This window comes from Odocoileus virginianus, chromosome 31, assembly GCF_023699985.2.
Source record: "Odocoileus virginianus isolate 20LAN1187 ecotype Illinois chromosome 31, Ovbor_1.2, whole genome shotgun sequence".
Lineage (NCBI taxonomy): Eukaryota > Metazoa > Chordata > Mammalia > Artiodactyla > Cervidae > Odocoileus > Odocoileus virginianus.
This window is the reverse complement of record NC_069704.1, coordinates 20278560-20297157: the sequence shown is the minus strand read 5'-3', so window position 1 is coordinate 20297157 and position 18598 is coordinate 20278560. Positions and strand designations below refer to the sequence as shown.

Sequence of the window (18598 nt, the reverse complement as noted above, 5' to 3'; positions counted from 1 at the left end):
AAAAATCACACATAGGCTTTTAACCAGGAGCTGGACTCCTCTGGTACTTATTGTAATCTCTAAAGAAAGTACGTGCATGCACACATACCCAAACACATGCACACATTGATTGTCGTTCTGTCACTAAGTCGTGTTCGACTCTTTGCAACCCCATGAACTGCAGCATGCTAGGCCTCCCTGTCCTTCACTATTTCCTGAAGTTTGCTCAAACTCATGTTCATTGAGTTGATGATGCCATCCAACCATCTCATCCTCTGTCACTCACATCTCCTCCTGCCCTCAATCTTTCCCAGCATCAGGGTCTTTTCCAATGAGTTGGCTCTTCACATCAAGTGGCCAAAGTATTGGAGCTTCAGCTTCAGCATCAGTCCTTCTGGTGAATATTCAGGACTGATTTCCTTTAGGATGGACTGGTTGGATCTCCTTGCATTCCAAAGGACTTTTAAGAGTCTTCGCCAGCACCACAGTTCAAAAGCATCAATTCTTCAGTGCTCCGCCTTCTTTATAGTCCAACTCTGACATCCATACATGACTACTGGAAAAACGATAGCTTTGACTAGATGGACCTTTGTTGGCAAAATGTATCTCTACTTTTTAATATGCTGTCTAGGTTTGTCATAGCTTTTCTTTCAAGGAGCAAGCATTTTCTAATTTTGTGGCAGAAGTCACCATCCATAGTGACTTGGAGCCCCCCTCAAAAGTAAGTCACTGTTTCCACTTTTTCCCCATCTATTTGTCATCAAGTGATGGGACCAGATGCCATGATCTTAGTTTTTGAATGTTGAGTTTTAAGCCAGATTTTTCACTCTCCTCTTTCACCTTTATCAAGAGGCTCTTTGGTTCCTCTTCACTTTCTGATATTAGGATATGTCATCTGTATATCTAAGGTTATTGATATTTCTCCCAGCAATCTTGATTCCAGCTTGTGAGTCATCCAGTCCAGCATTTCACACAATGTACTCTGTATATAAGTTAAATAAGTAGGGTAACAATATACAGCCTTGACATAATCCTTTCCTAATTTGGAACCAGTCTGTTGTTCCATGTCTGGTTCTAACTGTTGCTTCTTGACCTGCATATAGATTTCTCAAGAGGCAGGTAAAATGGTCTGGTATTCCCATCTCTTTAAGAATTTCCCAGTTTGTTTTGATCCACACAGTCAAAGGCTTTAGTGTAGTCAATGAAGCAGAAATAGATTTTATTTCCCTTGTTTTTTCTATGATCCAACAGATGTTGGCTTAAACCCAAATGAGACATATGTTCCAATTACTATGACTATGTAACAAATTACTCCAAAATTTAGAGGTATGCAACAGTTATTTATTATGTTCATATATCCTGTAGGTCAGGAATTAAGACAGGGCTCACTCAATGGGGTCATCTTGTCTCCAAACCATGATGTCTGGTATTTCAAATGGAAGATCAAAGGCAGGGGGATAAAATCATCTGAAGCCTTATTCTTTCACACATCTGAGAGTTGATGCTGGCTCTCACTGGGGGCATCACTTTCCATGCATGTGGGCCTCTGTGGTCTTTCTGCATGGGCTAGTCTGGGATTCCTAACAGCATGATGGATGGATTCTGAGCATGAGCATTCCAAGAGGGATAGAGCCAGGTAGAGGCTATATCCTTTTTATATCCTAGCCTTGGAAGTCATACGACATTTCTGCCATTTTATATTGTATAACAATATACAAGTCCTCATGAGAATTCAAGTGGAAAGAATATAGACCCTTCCTCACAGTGGGATAAATATTAAGTCATGTTAGAAACAAATAACATGTGAGATTGGGCATGTGTGTGTGTAAATGTGTGTCTGTATAGCTACCTTTGAGAAATACAATCTATCACAACATGAAACAAGGAATAAATAAAATAAATAATAAATAGGATGAATAAAAAATATAACAAGGTGAGAGGCTTAGGAAAATTATTATTGCTGGGGGCAGGAAAAAACAAAAACAAACCTCTACCCTGGGAGGACAGGAAACTATCCTGGACTCAAATAATTAAAGATCTCCCCATTGCTGGGAGAGGGCAGGATCACTGAGTAATCTCCATCCCCAGACAGAGGGGCATAGCCACTCTGTCAAGGACCAAAGCTTATCTAGGATAAGCTTGTCAAAGACCAAGGCTTCTTTAAGGTGACAGAAAACTATCATGGCTTCCCCAACACCAGGCTAGTCGGCACCAAGTAACAAGCAGCAAGTCTATCATTTAGGGTGTGCAAAATCATGGAAAGAGACACGTTCTAACATGCAAGCACACAGAGAAGTCCTGAAGTTGATGGTGGAAATTGAAAGCTGAAAAAAATCCTCTAGCAAACCTACTTTCTTTCCAAACACAAAGTAACACCAAAAGATTTTGAAGTTGATGATTATAGTGAACAAAGCCATAACAATGATAACAACAACGAGCTCAATCCTTGACTAAATTTACTCCACTAACAGACCAGCAGAAGGGCTATTTCTTTTTTAAGAGGTAAATACTCATACATTAAGCCCCTACATATGAACAAGTTCTGTTCCAAGAGCATGTTCGTAAGTCCAATTTGTTCATAAGTCCAGCAAAGTTAGCCTAGGTAAGCAACTAATACAATTGGCTATATAGTATTGTGCTATAATAGGTTTATAGCACTTTCCACAAAAAATACATAAAAAACACAAATCATAAACATTTTTAATCTTACAGTAAAGAATCTTGAAAAATACAATGGTACTGTACAACAGGTGGCATACAGGGGCTAGCTTTGAGTGAATAAGCAAGAAGAGTTACCAACTGGAGGAGGGAGAGGAAGTGGGAGTGGTAGAAGGATCGTCAGCTGAAGGATCATCAGCAATGGGAGATGAAGGACAAGCTGCGATTTCACTTACGCCTGCCATTGATTGCACAGGTTCTGGTTCCTTGCTGAATTCAATTCTATCTACCCTCTTGAAAAAAATGATAGTGATGTCTGGGTAGTAGCTCTATTTTTCCTGTCACAGATGACAGAGTTAACACTGGATTGTGTTGTGAATGACTGCTGCAACCTTCACGTACTGTTCAGGTCCTGGGCCTCCTCAAAGGAAATCCCCTTGCCATTTCCTGCGTTGTGAACCTCTTTGGTTCTTCAGTTACTTCTTCTTCGTCTTGTCTCTCTTCATCCTTTCTCTGGACCTCCAATTTCAAGAGGTCTTCATTAATAAACTCCTGACACACAGCAGCAAGTTCAACGAAGTCGTTCTCTTGCAGATCTAGCTCTGAAGAGGACAGCTGAATTATTCAAGAATGAGGAGAGAAACAGGGTGGCAGCTGAAAGGGTCAAGGAGGAGTCTGCTTTGTGTCCTACTTTGTGATCCTCCAGAAGCCTTCTCTGAGGCAAGAACTCAGGAGAAAGTAGTTTATTTTGAGGAGGTTCTAGGAAACGTGAGTGGAGAAGAGCAATGAGAAATATCTAATAAATGGTTGGTTGAGGGTTGCTCCTGGTAGTGCTGGTGGGAGGTGTGCATTAATTTCTTACCACTTCTAACCTGACATGTGGGAAGGCAAAGCTCTAAATCCAAGTTTTGAATGTTCTGAGTCAGACCTCTGCACTAATCACAAATACAGGTAGAGTAAGGCAATAAAAGTATCTGCTAACTTTGTATTTTGCTTTTAATGACTGTGTAGGAGTGTGCATTCAGAGAGAAACAGAGACAGAGAGAGAAGGGTAGTTATGAGATGAGGTAGAAACAGGCATGAATACATGCTGATGAGAATCTGCCTAGAGAGAGAAAAGCACGGAGAATGAGAATGTGATGGTAAATAACATACTGTCTCATCAGAAGCTTAAAAACAAGTAATTTATAGCCCTGAAGTGTAATTCTTTACTTGCAAAAATATTCAAGAAACTGAGTATTTAAGGTCACACAGAGACACGTGGCAGAGCTAGGAACAGAATTCATATCTCCAACTTTGAGTCATAACCAATTGGAAGCTCATCAAGAATTTATCAAGGGTCCATATGTGATATTCACTAGGAAATTACATACTGTCTTTGCCCTAAATAAATCTAAAGGTGTATTATTCCTTCCATATATTATCAATTAAGCATCTATTTAAGTATCACATGCATCAACCAGCATACCCATTAAGAAATGAAAGTCATTAACTTTAGTTCAAATAACACTTCTTTTCAAATGTCATCACTTTCCCCCTCATTTCTGAATTGCATAAATATGACATATAGTCAACCTTCAAGAAATATTTTCACAGAATGTAATTCTAACATATCATTAGTCTTAATTAAAAGAAAATCATCCTTCAAACAGAATAAAAATAGGACAGTTTCTTCTGTAATTTTCTAGGAAATAGTCTTTAAAATAAGGGAGAAGTATAAATCCCAGTGGGGTGGGGGGGATAGAATAAAGAAAAGTTAATAATTTCAGATAGCCTTTCATTTTCCCTCAGAAATACAAATTCTGGCTTGATGTCCTCATAATTACAAGTCTCTACTGATACCCTTTCTGAACAAAATCTGAGAAGATATACCTTTATCTGAAGACTCTTGAATTCCACAGCTCTCCAAGTAAAAGGACTATTTGTCCTCATGAACTACTGAATTCCAAACACTGGAGTCAATAATCAGATTTACTTCTCATTAAAGAGGCAATTTTAACCCAACTCCAATTAGCCCAAAAGAGACAGCTCTGACTACAGGACAAAGTACCTGACATCTTCTTGAGCCCTTCTTTCTAACAGCCAAGGAAGAATGACACAACCTAGAGCTGTCCTGGTCAAAACTCAAATATGTCTTTTGAGGTTAACTGAGGTAGTATTAGTGAAATAGCAGACTACTGCCCTCTTCTCGCTCTAATTTCCTATTAACTTTCGAGCATTCCTTTGCTGGCGTGTGAGATGAGTGCAATTGTGGTAGTCTGAATGTTCTTTGGCATTGCCTTTCCTTGGGATTGGAATGAAAACTGACCTTTTCCAGTCTTGTGGCCTTCCTGGGGAAGGTTGAGTCTATAACGAAATTAGATAATGTCTTGGCTTGCTGCCCTGGGGCCTAGCACAAATGACTTCATTTTGAGCCTGTCTCCTTTTTAACAGTAGTATATGTTTGAAGCAGCATTAAAAGAAACTTCTCCCTCTCTTCTTTTTGCTTTTTTTTTTGACTGCACTGGGTCTTTATTGTGGTGCACAGGCTTAGTTGCCCTTGGGCATGTGGGAACTTAGCTCCCAGACTGGGAATCAAACTCTACTGATTGAGTTCCTGCCATCCCATCCATTGGAAGGCAGATTCTTAACTACTGGACCACCAGGGAAGTCCCCCTGTAACTACTTTTGAAATGCTTTGTACATCACCTCAAATAAATAAGGGCTCATAGTTTTATGGAAATAGTGCTTTTATTTTCTTGTCATGTAAAATCCCACTAATGCTCCATTCTGTAGGTATTTCAAGAACTCTTATGACTTAGTTGAGAGGGGAAGGGAATTGATGGGAAATTTGGTGTTGGCCAAGTTCCAAAAGTAGAAATTGTGCCCACGAAAAAGTATTTTGTTGGTTACTGTGACCACATTTGTAATTCTTGGCTAGTTCAGAATGCTTTGGTAGCAGGTCAAAGCCTTTGACTTCTTTCTTTATTAAAAAAAGAGATATGTCCAATGGAAATTCCATCTGTTAATTTTAAAAAACTTCCAGATGTTCCAGCTGGATTTAAAAAAGGCAGAGAAACCAGGGATCAAATTGCCAACATCCATTGGATCACTGAAAAACCAAGAGAGTTCCAGAAAAACATCTACTTCTGCTTTACTGACTATGCCAAAGCCTTTGACTGTGTGTATCACAACAAACTGTGGGAAATTAAGAGATGGGAATACCAGACCACCTGCCCTGCCTCCTGAGAAACCTGTATGTAGGTCAAGAAGCAACAGTTAGAACCAGGCATGGAACAATGGACTGGTTTCAAATTGGGAAAGGAGTACATCAAGGCTATATGTTGTCACCCTGCTTATTTAACTTATATGCAGAGTACATCATGTGAAATGCCAGGCTGGATGAAGCACAAGCTGGAATCAAGATTGCCAGGAGAAATATCAATAATCTCAGATATGCAGATGACACCACTTATGACAGAAAGCGAAGAACTAGAGCCTCTTGATGAAGGTGTAGAGTGAAAAAGTAGGCTTAAAACTCAACATTCTGAAAACTAAGTTCATGGCATCTGATCCCATTACTTCACAGCAAATAGATGGGGAAACAATGGAAACAGTGACAAACTTTACTTTTGGGGGCTCCAAAATCACCGCAGATAGTGACTGCAGCCACGAAATTAAAATATGCTTGCTCCTTGGAAGAAAAGCTATGACCAACCTAGACAGCATATTAAAAAGCAAAGACATTACTTTGCCAACAAAGGTCCATCTAATCACAGGTATGGTTTTTCTAGTAATGTATGGATGTGAGAGATGGACTACAAAAAGTGTGCTGAAGAATTGATGTTTTTGAACTGTGGTGTTGGAGAAGACTCTTGAAAGTCCCTTGGACTGCAAGGAGATCCTACCAGTCAATCCTAAAGGAAATCAGTCCTGAATATTCACTGGAAGGACTGAGGCTGAAGCTGAAGCTCCAATACTTTGGCTACCTGATGAAAACTGACTCTTTGGAAAAGACTTTAATGCTGGGAAAGACTGAAGGCAGGAGGAGGGGATGACAGAGGATGAGATGGTTGGATGGCATCACTGATTCAACGGACATAAGTCTGAGCAAGCTCCGGGAGTTGGTGATGAACAGGGAACCCTGGCATGCTGCAGTCCATGGGTCGCCAAGAGTCAGACATGACTGAGTGACTGAAATAACCTCCCCGGAAGTGTGACCTTTACCCAGCTAATCTTGAATTTCCTGGTTGGCACAAGTAAGAAATCCATTGATAGACCCTATCCATTCCCCTTAAGGAGAATGCCTAAAATAATACATTTTTTTGCTAGTAATTTCCTCTATTCTGCTCCCTTTCTGCCTTAAAAACCTTTCCTTTTCTGAAGCTCAACAGAGCACCTCTCTGTTGCTGGATGGGATGCTGCCTGATTCCTAAATCATTTAATAAAGCCAATTAGAATCACTAATCAATTGAATCTTTGTTATTTAGCACTGGCACTGTTTATGTAAGATCATTCTATTAATCCTGAATCTTAATTTTACAGTTTTTATATAAACATTCATAGTGAGCTCAACAGCTCAACAAAGTAAAATTGCTAACTTTTATATAGCCATCATTTAATTTTTAAAAATGCAAACCTTTTATAATTATAGCACGTCTTTTTTAGTGAACAAGTTAGCAAACCTAATTTAATCTTTCCACAAAAACTAAAAGTCATTATTCTGGTATATTATATTGGGCAATAAATCAGGGATGCCCTCTAGAGTTATTGGTGAATGTGCAGTTTATCTTTCCTGGTTAGCTAAACATTCCAGGACTACTGTTTCAGGGGGCAGTATTTGTAATTGAAGGTCTTCTTCAATGAACAATGCAAAAAAGTAGAGGAAAACAACAGAATGGGAAAGACTAGAGATCTCTTCAAGAAAACTGGAGCTGACAGGGAACATTTCCTGCAAGGATAGGCATGATAAAGGATAAAAATGGTAAGGACCCAACAGAGGCAGAGAGATTAAGAAGTGGCAAGAATACACTGAAGAACCACACAAAAAAAGATCTTAATAACTGGGATAACCATGATGGTGTGGCTATCACTCACCTAGAACCAGATATCCTGAGTCTGAAGTCAAGTGGGCCTTATGAAACATTAATACAAATAAAGCTAGTGGAGATGATAGAACTCCAGCAGTTATTTCAAATCCTAACAGATGATGCTGTTAAAGTGCTACACTCAATATGTCAGCAAATTTGGAAAGCTCAGCAGTGGCCAGAGCTTTCAGAAAACTGAAAGGTCAGTTTTCATTAGAATCCCAAAGAAGGGCATGCCAAAGAATGTTCAAACTACCACACAACTGCACTCATTTCACATGCTAGTAAGGTTATGCTCAAAATCCTATAAGCTAGGCTTCAACAGTATAAAACCAAGAATTTCCAGATGTACAAGTTGGGTTTAGAAAAGGCAGAGGAACCAGAGACCAAATTGCCAACATTTGTTGGACCATAGAGAAAGCAAACGAATTCCAGAAGAAACATCTACTTCTGCTTCACTGAATAAAAACTGTGAATATTCTTAAAGAGTTTCACTGGAAGGACTGATGCTTAAGCTTGGGAAAATGGCATCGAAACATGTATATTATCATATGTGAAACGGATCACCAGTCCAGGTTTGATGCATGAGAGAGGATGCTTGCAGCTGGTACACTGGGATGACCCTGAGGGATGGGATGGGGAGGGAGGTGGGAGGAGGGTTCAGGATGGGGAACACATGTACACCCGGGGCGGATTCACATCAGTGTATGGCAAAACCACTTCAATATTGTAAAGTAATTAGCCTCCAATTAAAATAAATAAATTTATTTTAAAAAAAAAGCTCCAATGCTTTGGCCACCTGATGCAAGGCCAACTGATTGGAAAAGATCCTGATGCTGGGAAAGATTGAAGGCAGAGAAGAGGGAAGCAGAGGATGAGACAGTTAGATAGCATCACTTGACTCTATGGACATGAATTTGAGCAAACTTCGGAGAGTGAAGAACAGGGAAGCCTGGCATATTGCATGATCCATGGGGTCACCAAGAGTGTGAAAGGACTAAGCGACTGAACAAGGACAACTGCTACCAAGTCCAAGCTTGCTCTGCTCGCCGCACGATAGGCCAATGAATCCGAGATGAGGTGTGGAGGCAAAGAAGAGACTTTAATCGGGAAGCCGGCAGACCGAGAAGATGGCAGGCTAGCACCTCAAAATAACCATCTTATGGGGTCTGGACGTTAGGTTCTTTTATAGATCAGAGATGAGGAGCAGTGAGGAAGCAAAGTAAAAAGGCTGTTAACCTTACAAACATCTCCTCAGGCAGGGAATGTGTTCATTTCTTCCTTCCTACCATCCATAGGGAGACAAGGTTCTGAACAAAGGCACTTTAGTTTAACGGTTAGGCAGAGGGGCAGGATTCTCTGAGGCAAACCATTCTGTATGACATAAGAACAAAAGCAATGAAAAGCAAGTCAGAGAAACAGTTCCAACATGGAGTCAGAATTGGCTTCCTCCCTGCAACACAACTTGTCTCCCACTTCAATACCAGTGTCTAGGATGGCACTAGTGGTTAAAAAAAAAAAAAAAAAAAAAAGACGCGGCTGCCAACGCAGGAGACCTAAGAAACGCGGGTTCGATCCCTGGGTCAGAAAGACTTCCTGGAACAGGAAATGGCAACCCACTCCAGTATTCTTGTCTGGAGAATCCCATAGACAGAGGAGGCTGGCAGGCTACTGTCCATGGGGTCGCAGAGTCAGAAACAACTGAAGTGACTTAGCACAACACAGCACACACAGGGTCATGGTACTCAAAATGTAACCTAGGAGTTTTTTAAACAAGCTCAGGACCCACTATCGACCTAGAGAATCAGAATCTGTATTTTAAAAAGATGCCAAGTGATTCATAAGCACATTAAATTTTGAGAAACTACTCCAATCTACAAGAGTAATTCTCTAGTCATATTTACATGAAGTCTGGCAGTTCATGGGGTCACAAAGAGTTGGACATAACTTAGCAACTGAGCGACAACAAAGCTGAAACCAAGTGTTTGCCACACTGCCCATTCCTTGCTTCCATCTTGCCCTCTGCACATTTTTCTTTACCTCCAGATCAGACATAAAAGTTGTGCGGGAAATGAGATAATCAAATCCTGTACATAAAATCCAAATGTTTCCACCCTGAGCCCATTCCACATGGAAGCAGAAGGGATACAACAGCTCGAATCTTTAAGTCCCAGGGCTCTAGACATTTTGGCACTGCAGAAACTTCTGAAGCTCTTCAATGTAGTGTGAAAGTCACTCAGCTGTGTCTGACTCTTCAATCCCATGGACTGTACCCCGCCAGGCTCCTCTGTCCATGGAATTCACCAGACAAGAATACTCGAGTGGGTAGACATCACCTTCTCCAGCGGATCTTCCTTACCTGGGGATTGAGCCCAGTTCTCCTGCACTGCAGGAAGATTCTTTACTGTCTGAGCCCCAGGGAATCTTCAGTGTAGAGGTTACTGAAAATCTGATTATCCACTGATGGTATTTATATGGCATAACTGTACTGTAACTTATTTTTCTAATAAACATGCCAGAATTTATATAACCAACTAATTTTTGCCCTCTTCAAAGGAGTCACCCTAGGAAAAAAATAAATGCAAATTCCTGTTTAAAAACTTGTCACTTTTCTTTCAGAATTATTAGACAAAATATGACATTCCTTCTCCTCATGTCATTACTCTTTAGCACCTCTAAAGTCTGAACAATAATAATTCCTAGTTTAATCACCTTATCATTTTTATCATTTAGAACCATCTGGTTAGCTATATGAGTAATTTCCACAAATTAAAGTACATGAGTCTGCAAAGATAAACTCTAGTGGATACTCATAAAGCATTCAAGGCCACCTTTTAAAAAAGGTTTAAAATAAACATCATCTCCTTTGAAGAGAATATCCATTCCAATACAGAATCTGGTATATATCTGACCAAAAGATTATATCTCTTAACAGAAGTGAAAGTCGCTCAGTCGTGTCCGACTCTTTGCAGCTGCATGGACTGCACAGTCCATGGAATTCTCCAGGCCAGAACACTGGAGTGGGCAGCCTTTCCCTTCTCCAGATCTTCCCAACCCAGAAATGGAACCCAGGTCTCCCGCACTGCAGGCAGATTCTTCAGCAGCTGAGCCACAGGGAAGCCCAAGAATACTGGAGTGGGCAGCCCATCCCTTCTCCAGGGCATCTTCCCGAACCAGGAATCGAACCGACCCCGGTCTCCTGCATTTCAGGCAGATTCTTTACCAGCAAAGCTACCAGGGAAGCCCACAGCTCTTAATAGTTGGCACATACTCTTCTCCACTTATAATATTGAAGAAAATGACAGGCTTCCCAGATGGCTCAGTGGTAAAGAATCTACTTGCAACGCAGGAGATCTGGGTTTAATCCTAGCGTCGGGAAGACCGCTGGAGAAGGAAATGGCAACCCACTCCAGTATTCTTGCCTGGGAAATCCCATGGACAGAGGAGTCTGGTGGGTCACAGTCCATAGGGTCACAAGAGTAGGACACAACTTAGCAACTGAACAACAATAACAAGAAAATGATGAGGCAGAAAAGCAAATTTCACCTTAAATAAAACAAAAACATCCTTGAAATCTACTTTAATTCCAAGAGATTTATCTAGATTGAACAGTATTATTTTCTACTATTTCTAGTTGTACAGTAAAGCAAATAGTGAAACAACTTTCATAATATACAACTTTTATCTTTTACAAATGTTACTTTATCTGTATAAGTAATATATATTTTCATAAATTATGAATGACCTGGTTCCATTAAAAGTTTCTGCAAATGTGGAAAAATCTTATTTGTCAATTAATGACAAAAAAAAAATTAATAACTTCCTTCCACAGAGAAAAGTGGGTGTAGAGACCAGTTCTGACAGCATTTCACAAGGTAAAGTACCAAAAAGTCAATAAACAGCCCTCTTTTCAGGGAAAATAAAAAGATTTCAATGGGTTCTTTCTTTGAACTGTTCAGTAACCCCAGGTGATTTTTAAATTGGGAGGCAGATTACTGGCAATAAGTTCATCAAATTTAGATCTATCCTGAACAGGCACAGTATAGAAATCAAGAACATCTCTAACCCTGCACATCTGGTGAAGCCTGGAGTTAGGCACTGCATGGCCCAAGTCATCAGCTAAACGTGCTAAGAAGCTGAACTTCATATGAACATCTTCCAGGGAGATCTCCTGCCAACTGGTAGGAACAGATGAACCAAAAACTTCTTTGACATGAGATTCCAAACGACTCTGGAGATCTTCAGGTGGTAAGTATGCTTGGCTTCGTAAGGGTGGACACACCAAGACAGGTTCTTTCTTCACCTCTTCTACTGTCTCAGCTTCCATTGGCTGTTTCTCTTTTCTGGAGGGATCAAAAGCAAGCAAGTTGAATCTTCAGTTCACTGCATTAATGAAGTTGACATATTGACCAACACCAGACCTAATTTTGCCCATCAATCGAAATCAATATACTGCACACTTACTACTTATACTTAACTCTCTCTGGGCACTGTTCAGAGAATTAAATAGGTCTCCGCACTTATAAATTCACAGTTGAACTCAACTGGCACAAGAAGAAAACAGAAACTAACTTCAGATTTTACATGCCCTAAGAATTTCCAAGAATGGATGAAGATGGTAAATCCTCTGGAATTTCTGGTCCTCCCAGATCCAAACCCCATCTACCTAACCTCATCTCGCACTAACATCTTATATGCATTCTATGCCCTACTCAAACTGAACTACCTTCTGTTTCCCACTCTTCTGATATCACGTGAGCTCAAGTTATATCCTACCTGAAGTATCTATCTTTCACCTCCAATTACAGAATTCTTAATCCATCCTTTAAGTCCTAGGACAAAACTCTTCTCTCAAGCTTTACTTGATTTCCTCAATCAAATATAACTGTAAGCTCCTCTGATTTCTCATAGCACTTTTTAAAAAAGTGAAGTATAATTGACTTACATGTTGTGTTAGTTTCAAGTGTACAGCAGTGATTCAGTTTTGAATAGATATGTGTGTGTATTGTAGTGTGTATACGTTAATCCCAAACTTCTAATTTATCCCTCCCCTCCTTTCCCTTTTGGTAACCATAAGTTTGCTTTCTATGTCTGTGAGTCTGTTTCTGCTTTGTAAGTAAGTTCCTCTTTTTTTTTTTTTTTTAAGATCCCACATATATCACAGTACTTAATATTGTTCTCAGAGCACACCTCATTCCACCTGAGTTTTAATTTTATTTATACTCTACTTCTCTTACTAGATCAGGATTTCTCAGTGCAAACATTACTGACATTTTGGACCAGATAATTTTTTATTTTGGGAGGCTGTCCTGTTCACCATGGCTTGCTCAGCAGCACCCCTGGCCTCTAGCCACTAGATTCCAGTAGCACTCCTGTCCTCCAGTCATAATAACCAAAAGACACTGTCAAATGTTCCTGGTGGACAAAACTGTCCCCAGTTAAGAATCACTGTGTCAGATTATAAACTTGAATACAGAGATGTGTTTAGGAGTCCTTTAAAACAGCTTGTGTAACTATTACACATGGGCCAATGTGAGGGAGTCTGTCTTTACACATTATTTCAGTGCTTAATATCTGTTCATAAACTAACTCCTGCTTCCTATGGAGCTGCCCGGATTGGGATCGGTCATCCATACAGAAATTGGAGAGTATCAGAAACGGACATCAGTCAAGGAAATGATTTGTATTGCTATTCCTCTGTGTCTATTAAAGACTCTTTCAGTTACTTATTCCTCTTTCTACATCAATTCTTTATCAATTTCTTCCTATCTACTATTCTCAAGACATACAAATATGTGTGTTTATATTATTTCCCATCTTTAAAGGAAATAATCTCCAAATTCCATGTTCCACTCCAGCTGCCTTTACAACAAAACTTCTCAAGAGTTGCCTACACAACTTCTGTACCTCCTGATCTCCCATTTTCTATTGAAACTACTCCAGTTTCACAACCCATCGCAATGAAGTGTAATCTATTCCCTTCATCTCAGTAATCTCTTATACAAGCATACCTCATCTTATAGCACTTCATAGATACTGTGTTTTTTCCCAAATTGAAGGTCTGTGACAACCCTGCAACCATCAAGTCTATGGTCACCATTATTCCAACAGCATTTGCTCACTTAGTGTCTGTCACTTCTTCAGAATTCTCACAACACTTCAAACTTTTTCAATATTTTATTTGTTATGTGATGACCGGTGATCTTTACTATTGTAATTGTTTTGGGGTGTCACAAACCATGCTCCTACAGACAACAAACTTAACTGACAAATATTGTGCATGTTCTCACTGCTCCACCAACTGCTCTCTCCCTCTTCTTGGACCACCCTATTCTCTGAGATACAATACTGAAATTAGGTCAATTAACCCCACAAGAGCCTATAAGTGTCCAAGTGAATGGAAGACTTGCCCATTTTTTACTTTAAATCAAAAGCTAGAATGATTAAGCTGAGTGAAAGCATGTCAAAAGCCAAGCTAGGGTGAAAACTTCCGGCTAAACAGTTAGCCAAGTCGTGAATGGAAAGAAAAAGCTCCTGAAGGAAATTAAAAGTATGACTCCAGTGAACACACAAATGTTCAAAAGCAAAACAGCTTTATCCCTGATGTGGAAAAAGTTTTAAGAACAGAAGATCAAACCAGCCACAATATTTCCTTAAGTCAAAGTCTAGTCCAGATCAGGGCCCCAACACTATTCAATTCTATGAAGGCTGAAAAAGGTGAGGAAGCCGTAAGTAGAAGCAGTGACAGATTTCATTTTCTTGGGCTCCAAAATCACTGTGGACGGTGACTGCAGCCATGAAAGTTAACACTTGCTCCTTGGAAGTAAAGCTATGACAAAACTAGACAGGATATTAAAAAGCAGAGACACTTCGCTGACAAAGGTCAAAGCTATATAGTTTTTCCAGTAGTCATGTATGGATGTGAAAGCTGGACCATAAAGAAGGCTGAGCACTGAAGAACTGATGCTTTCAAATGGTGGTGTTGGAGAAGACTCTTGAATAGTCCCTTGGACTGCAAGGAGATCAAACTAGTTAATCCTAAAGGAAATCAACCTTGAATATTCATTGGAAGGACTGCTGCTGAAGCTAAAGCTTCAATACTTTGGCCACCTGATGCAAAGAGCCACCTCATTGGAAAAGACCCTGATCCTGGGAAAGACTGAAGGCAAAAGGTGAAGGGGGTGGCAGAGGATGAGATGGTTAGATAGTATCACCGACTCAATGGACATGAATCTCAGCAAACTCTGGAAGAAAGTGAAGGATGGGGGAGTTTGCATGCTGCAGTCCATGGGGTAGCAAAGAGTGGGCCAGGACTTAGTGACTGAACAACAGCAGAGGTTGGTTCACGAGGTTTAAGGAAAGAAGCTGTCCCTATAACATAAAAGTGCAGGGTGAAACAACAACTACAAGTTGCACCAAGTTATCCAGAAAATTTAGCTAAGGTAATGAAGGTGACTATACTAAACAATTGATTTTCCATGTAGACAAAACAGCCTTCTTTTGAAGAATGCCATCTAGAACTTTTATAGATATAGAGAAGAAAGTCAATGCCTGGCTTCAAAGGACAGGCTTACTCTGCTAGAGGCTAACATAGCTGGTGACCTATGGTTAAAAATCAAAGCTCATTTACCATTCTGAATATCCTAGGACCCTTAAGAATTATGCTAAATCTACCATGCTTGTGTTCTGTAAATGCAACAACAAAGCCTAGAAGACAGAACATCTGCTTACAACAAGTTTTATTGTATATCTGAAGTCCACAGTTGAGACCTACCACTCAGAAAAAGATTCCTTCCAAAATATTACTGCTCATTTAACAACACACCTGGTCACTTAAGTAAGCTCCCTGATGCAGATGTACAAAATTAATGTTTTCATGCGTGCCAACACAACATCCACTCTGCAGTCCATGGAGCAAGGAATGAGCTTTACTTTCAAGTTTTATTATTTAAGAAACACATTTTGTAAGGCTATAGCTGCCATAGACAATGATTTCTCTAATGAATCTGGGCAAAGTCAGGTGAAAATGTTCTAAAAATAATTCATCAATCTAGATGCCATTGAGAATATTCATGATTCATGAAAGTGAAAGTCGCTCAGTTGTGTCCAACTCTGCAACCTCAGACTGTACAGTGCATGGAATTCTCCAGGCCAGAATACTGGAGTGGGTAGCCGTTCCCTCCTCCAGGGTATCTTCCCAACCCAGGGATCAAAACTAGGTCTCCGGCATTGCAGGCAGATTCTTAACCAGCTGAGCCACCAGAGAAGCCCATTCATGATTCATGGGAAGAGATCAAAATAGCAACAGAAACAGAAATTTGGAAGAAACCAATTCTAACCCTCATGAATGACTTTCAGGGGTTCAAGATATCGGTGAAGAAGTAATTGCAAATATAAAAGAAATAGCAAGAGAACTAGAATTAGAAGTGGACCCTCAGACGTAACTGAATTGCTGCAATCTCTGGTGGCTCAGATGGTAATGCGGGAGGCACAGGTTCCATCCCTGAGTTGGGAAGATACCCCAGAGAAGGGAATGGCTACCCCTCCAATATTCTTGCCTGGAGAATTCCACAGACAGAGGAGCCTGGCAGGCTACAGTCCACTGGGTTGCAGAGTCGGACACAACTGAGGAACTAACACTTTCAGTTTCAGGATAAAACTTCATCACTAAAGAGTTCTTCCTTAGGAATGAGTGAAGAAAAGTTTCTTGAGATAGAATCTACTCCTGGTAAACACACTGTGAAGGTTGTTGAAAAGACAACAAAGGACTGAGAACATTACACCAACTTAGTTGATAAATAAGGGGCAGTGTATGAGAGAACTGATTTTAATACTGAAAGAAGTTCTACTGTGGGTAAAATGCTATCAAACAGCATTGCATGCTACAGAGAAATCACTCATGAGAGGAAGAGTCAATCAATGCTGCAAACTTCCTTTTTGTCTTATATTAAGAAATTACCAGACACGCCACCCTTCAGCAACCAACACCTTGAACTATCCTTCGCCATTAACATCAAAGCAAGACCCTCCACTATCAAAAAGATTATAACTCTCTGAAGGCTCAGATGATAGTTAGCAATTTTTAGCAATAAACTATTTTTCAAGATATGTTTATTGTTTTCTTAGACATAATGCTATTGCACATTAAACACTACAGTATGGTGTAAGCATAACTTTAAATGCACTGGAAAACCCCAAAATCTGTATAACATGCTGAGATACTTGCTTTATCACAGCAATCTGGAAACAAACTTCAATAACTCCAAGGTATGCCTATACTGCTCTAGTTTTCTTCATAATTTACCACTTTTTGAAATTATATTTGTTCACTTTTCCCGCCACCAAAACATGCTTTATGAGGACAAAGATTTGGTTTATCTTATTAACAACTGCATTCCTCACATCTAGACATCTGGTATATAGTAGACACTCTAGAAATACTTGTTAAATGAGTCAGTGAAACAAACTTGAAGGAGATTTAAGAGATAATAATAAATACTAACCAAAATAGAGGGAAAACAAGGACTCCCCTGGCGGTGCAGTGGATAGGAATCCACCTGCCAATGCACACCGGGTTAGATCCCTGGTATGGAAATATCCCACATGCCGAGAAACTAAACCCATGCACCACAATTATTGAGCCTATGCCCTAAAGCCCAGGAGTTACAACCACTGAGCCTATATGCTACAACTCCTGAAGCCCCAGCACCTAGTCTGTGCTCTACGAGAAGCCACCACAATGAGAAGCCCGCACAAGGGAGAGAAGAGTAGCCCCCACTCGCCGTGATTACAGAAGTCTGAAAGCAGCAAGGAAGACACAGTGCAACCAAAAATTAAATAAACAAATCACATATTAAAAAAGAATCAAAACAAAATGGAACAGAAGGAAAGCTAATAAAACATGAGCTGATGAGAAAAATCCCTTTGGATTGAAGAGGTTTTTGTTGGAAACTCAAGAGGGTATTCACTATTTCTTGAGGTTCCTACAAATCTTCATGTCCTAACACTAAGTCACAGACTTACTTTCACAAAATTCCACTTGGCCCTGCAGAAAAAGCAGCAGATGGGGGAGTTAAGAGACTGGGATTCCAGATCCAGCCCTGTCATTAACTTGCTTTCTGACTTTTAGCAAAATATTGCTATTTCCTTCCGGTGCCGACTCGGTTCCCTCTTGCCAGAGTACTCACGCTCTGAGAAGGGACTCTTGTTTAGCTGCTGCATCCTACATAAAGAAATGCTGGGCCTGGGCAGTTGTTTAATAACTATTTGAGTAAATCAACGAGCGGACAAAATGAGGACGCTGCACTCTGAATCTTTCTTGTGAATAAATTCACTCCAAATGAATTTAGTTCAGCGAACACTTTCATATTCGTGTCCTGAGTTGCCTGTCCTAAAAAAGTCATTTGTTTCCCGACACCACACTATACTCCGCGTCTGGAACACGTGGTCTGTAAGTATGGTTTGCCTAATAAATTAACAGGTGAAATGGAAGGAGAAGGGGGCGGTATTTCGGTTCTAAAATGAGTAAACTGAGGACAAACGAAGTAACTGCACCCCACCACTCGCGGAAACAGGAGCTGAAGCTCCTGAACTCAGAACCCTCACGCACTTTCTCGTCCTTTCCCTGGTAAGGCTCAGGGCCACGGTCCCGTCTTAAGTTCATCATTCTCAGTTCCTCTCCTTACTTTCTATGAGCATGACCCACGGTCTAACCTTCCGCTTTACCTGAATCGAGACCAAAATTCTCTGCGTGGCGCCCCTGCAGCTACTGTGAGGCTTTTTCTGGCAACACCGGCCACCCAGAGCGCCGCCATCTTCGGGGAGAGCTTGGTGACAGAGCTCCACCCCCAGCCGGCAGCGGCACGCGAAGATCAGCCAATAAAATGTAAGCTTAG

General features: G+C 40.4%; 1 protein-coding gene and 1 pseudogene across 1 annotated transcript; both read right to left on the bottom strand.

Annotated features, from left to right (window-relative positions):
• The window catches only part of LOC110124642 (bile acid-CoA:amino acid N-acyltransferase-like), a 33318-nt pseudogene extending 28624 nt beyond the window's left edge, over window positions 1-4694 (bottom strand).
• Window positions 4695-11268: 6574 nt separating this feature from the next.
• On the bottom strand, window positions 11269-18563 carry MRPL50 (mitochondrial ribosomal protein L50). Its single transcript, XM_020877623.2, has 2 exons — window positions 18429-18563; window positions 11269-12046 (listed from the first exon to the last, which is right to left on the bottom strand). Exons 1-2 carry the CDS (start codon window positions 18515-18517, stop codon window positions 11659-11661), a joined length of 477 nt encoding a protein of 158 aa, XP_020733282.2. The 5' UTR covers window positions 18518-18563; the 3' UTR covers window positions 11269-11658.
• Between the last annotated feature and the right edge of the window lie 35 nt (window positions 18564-18598).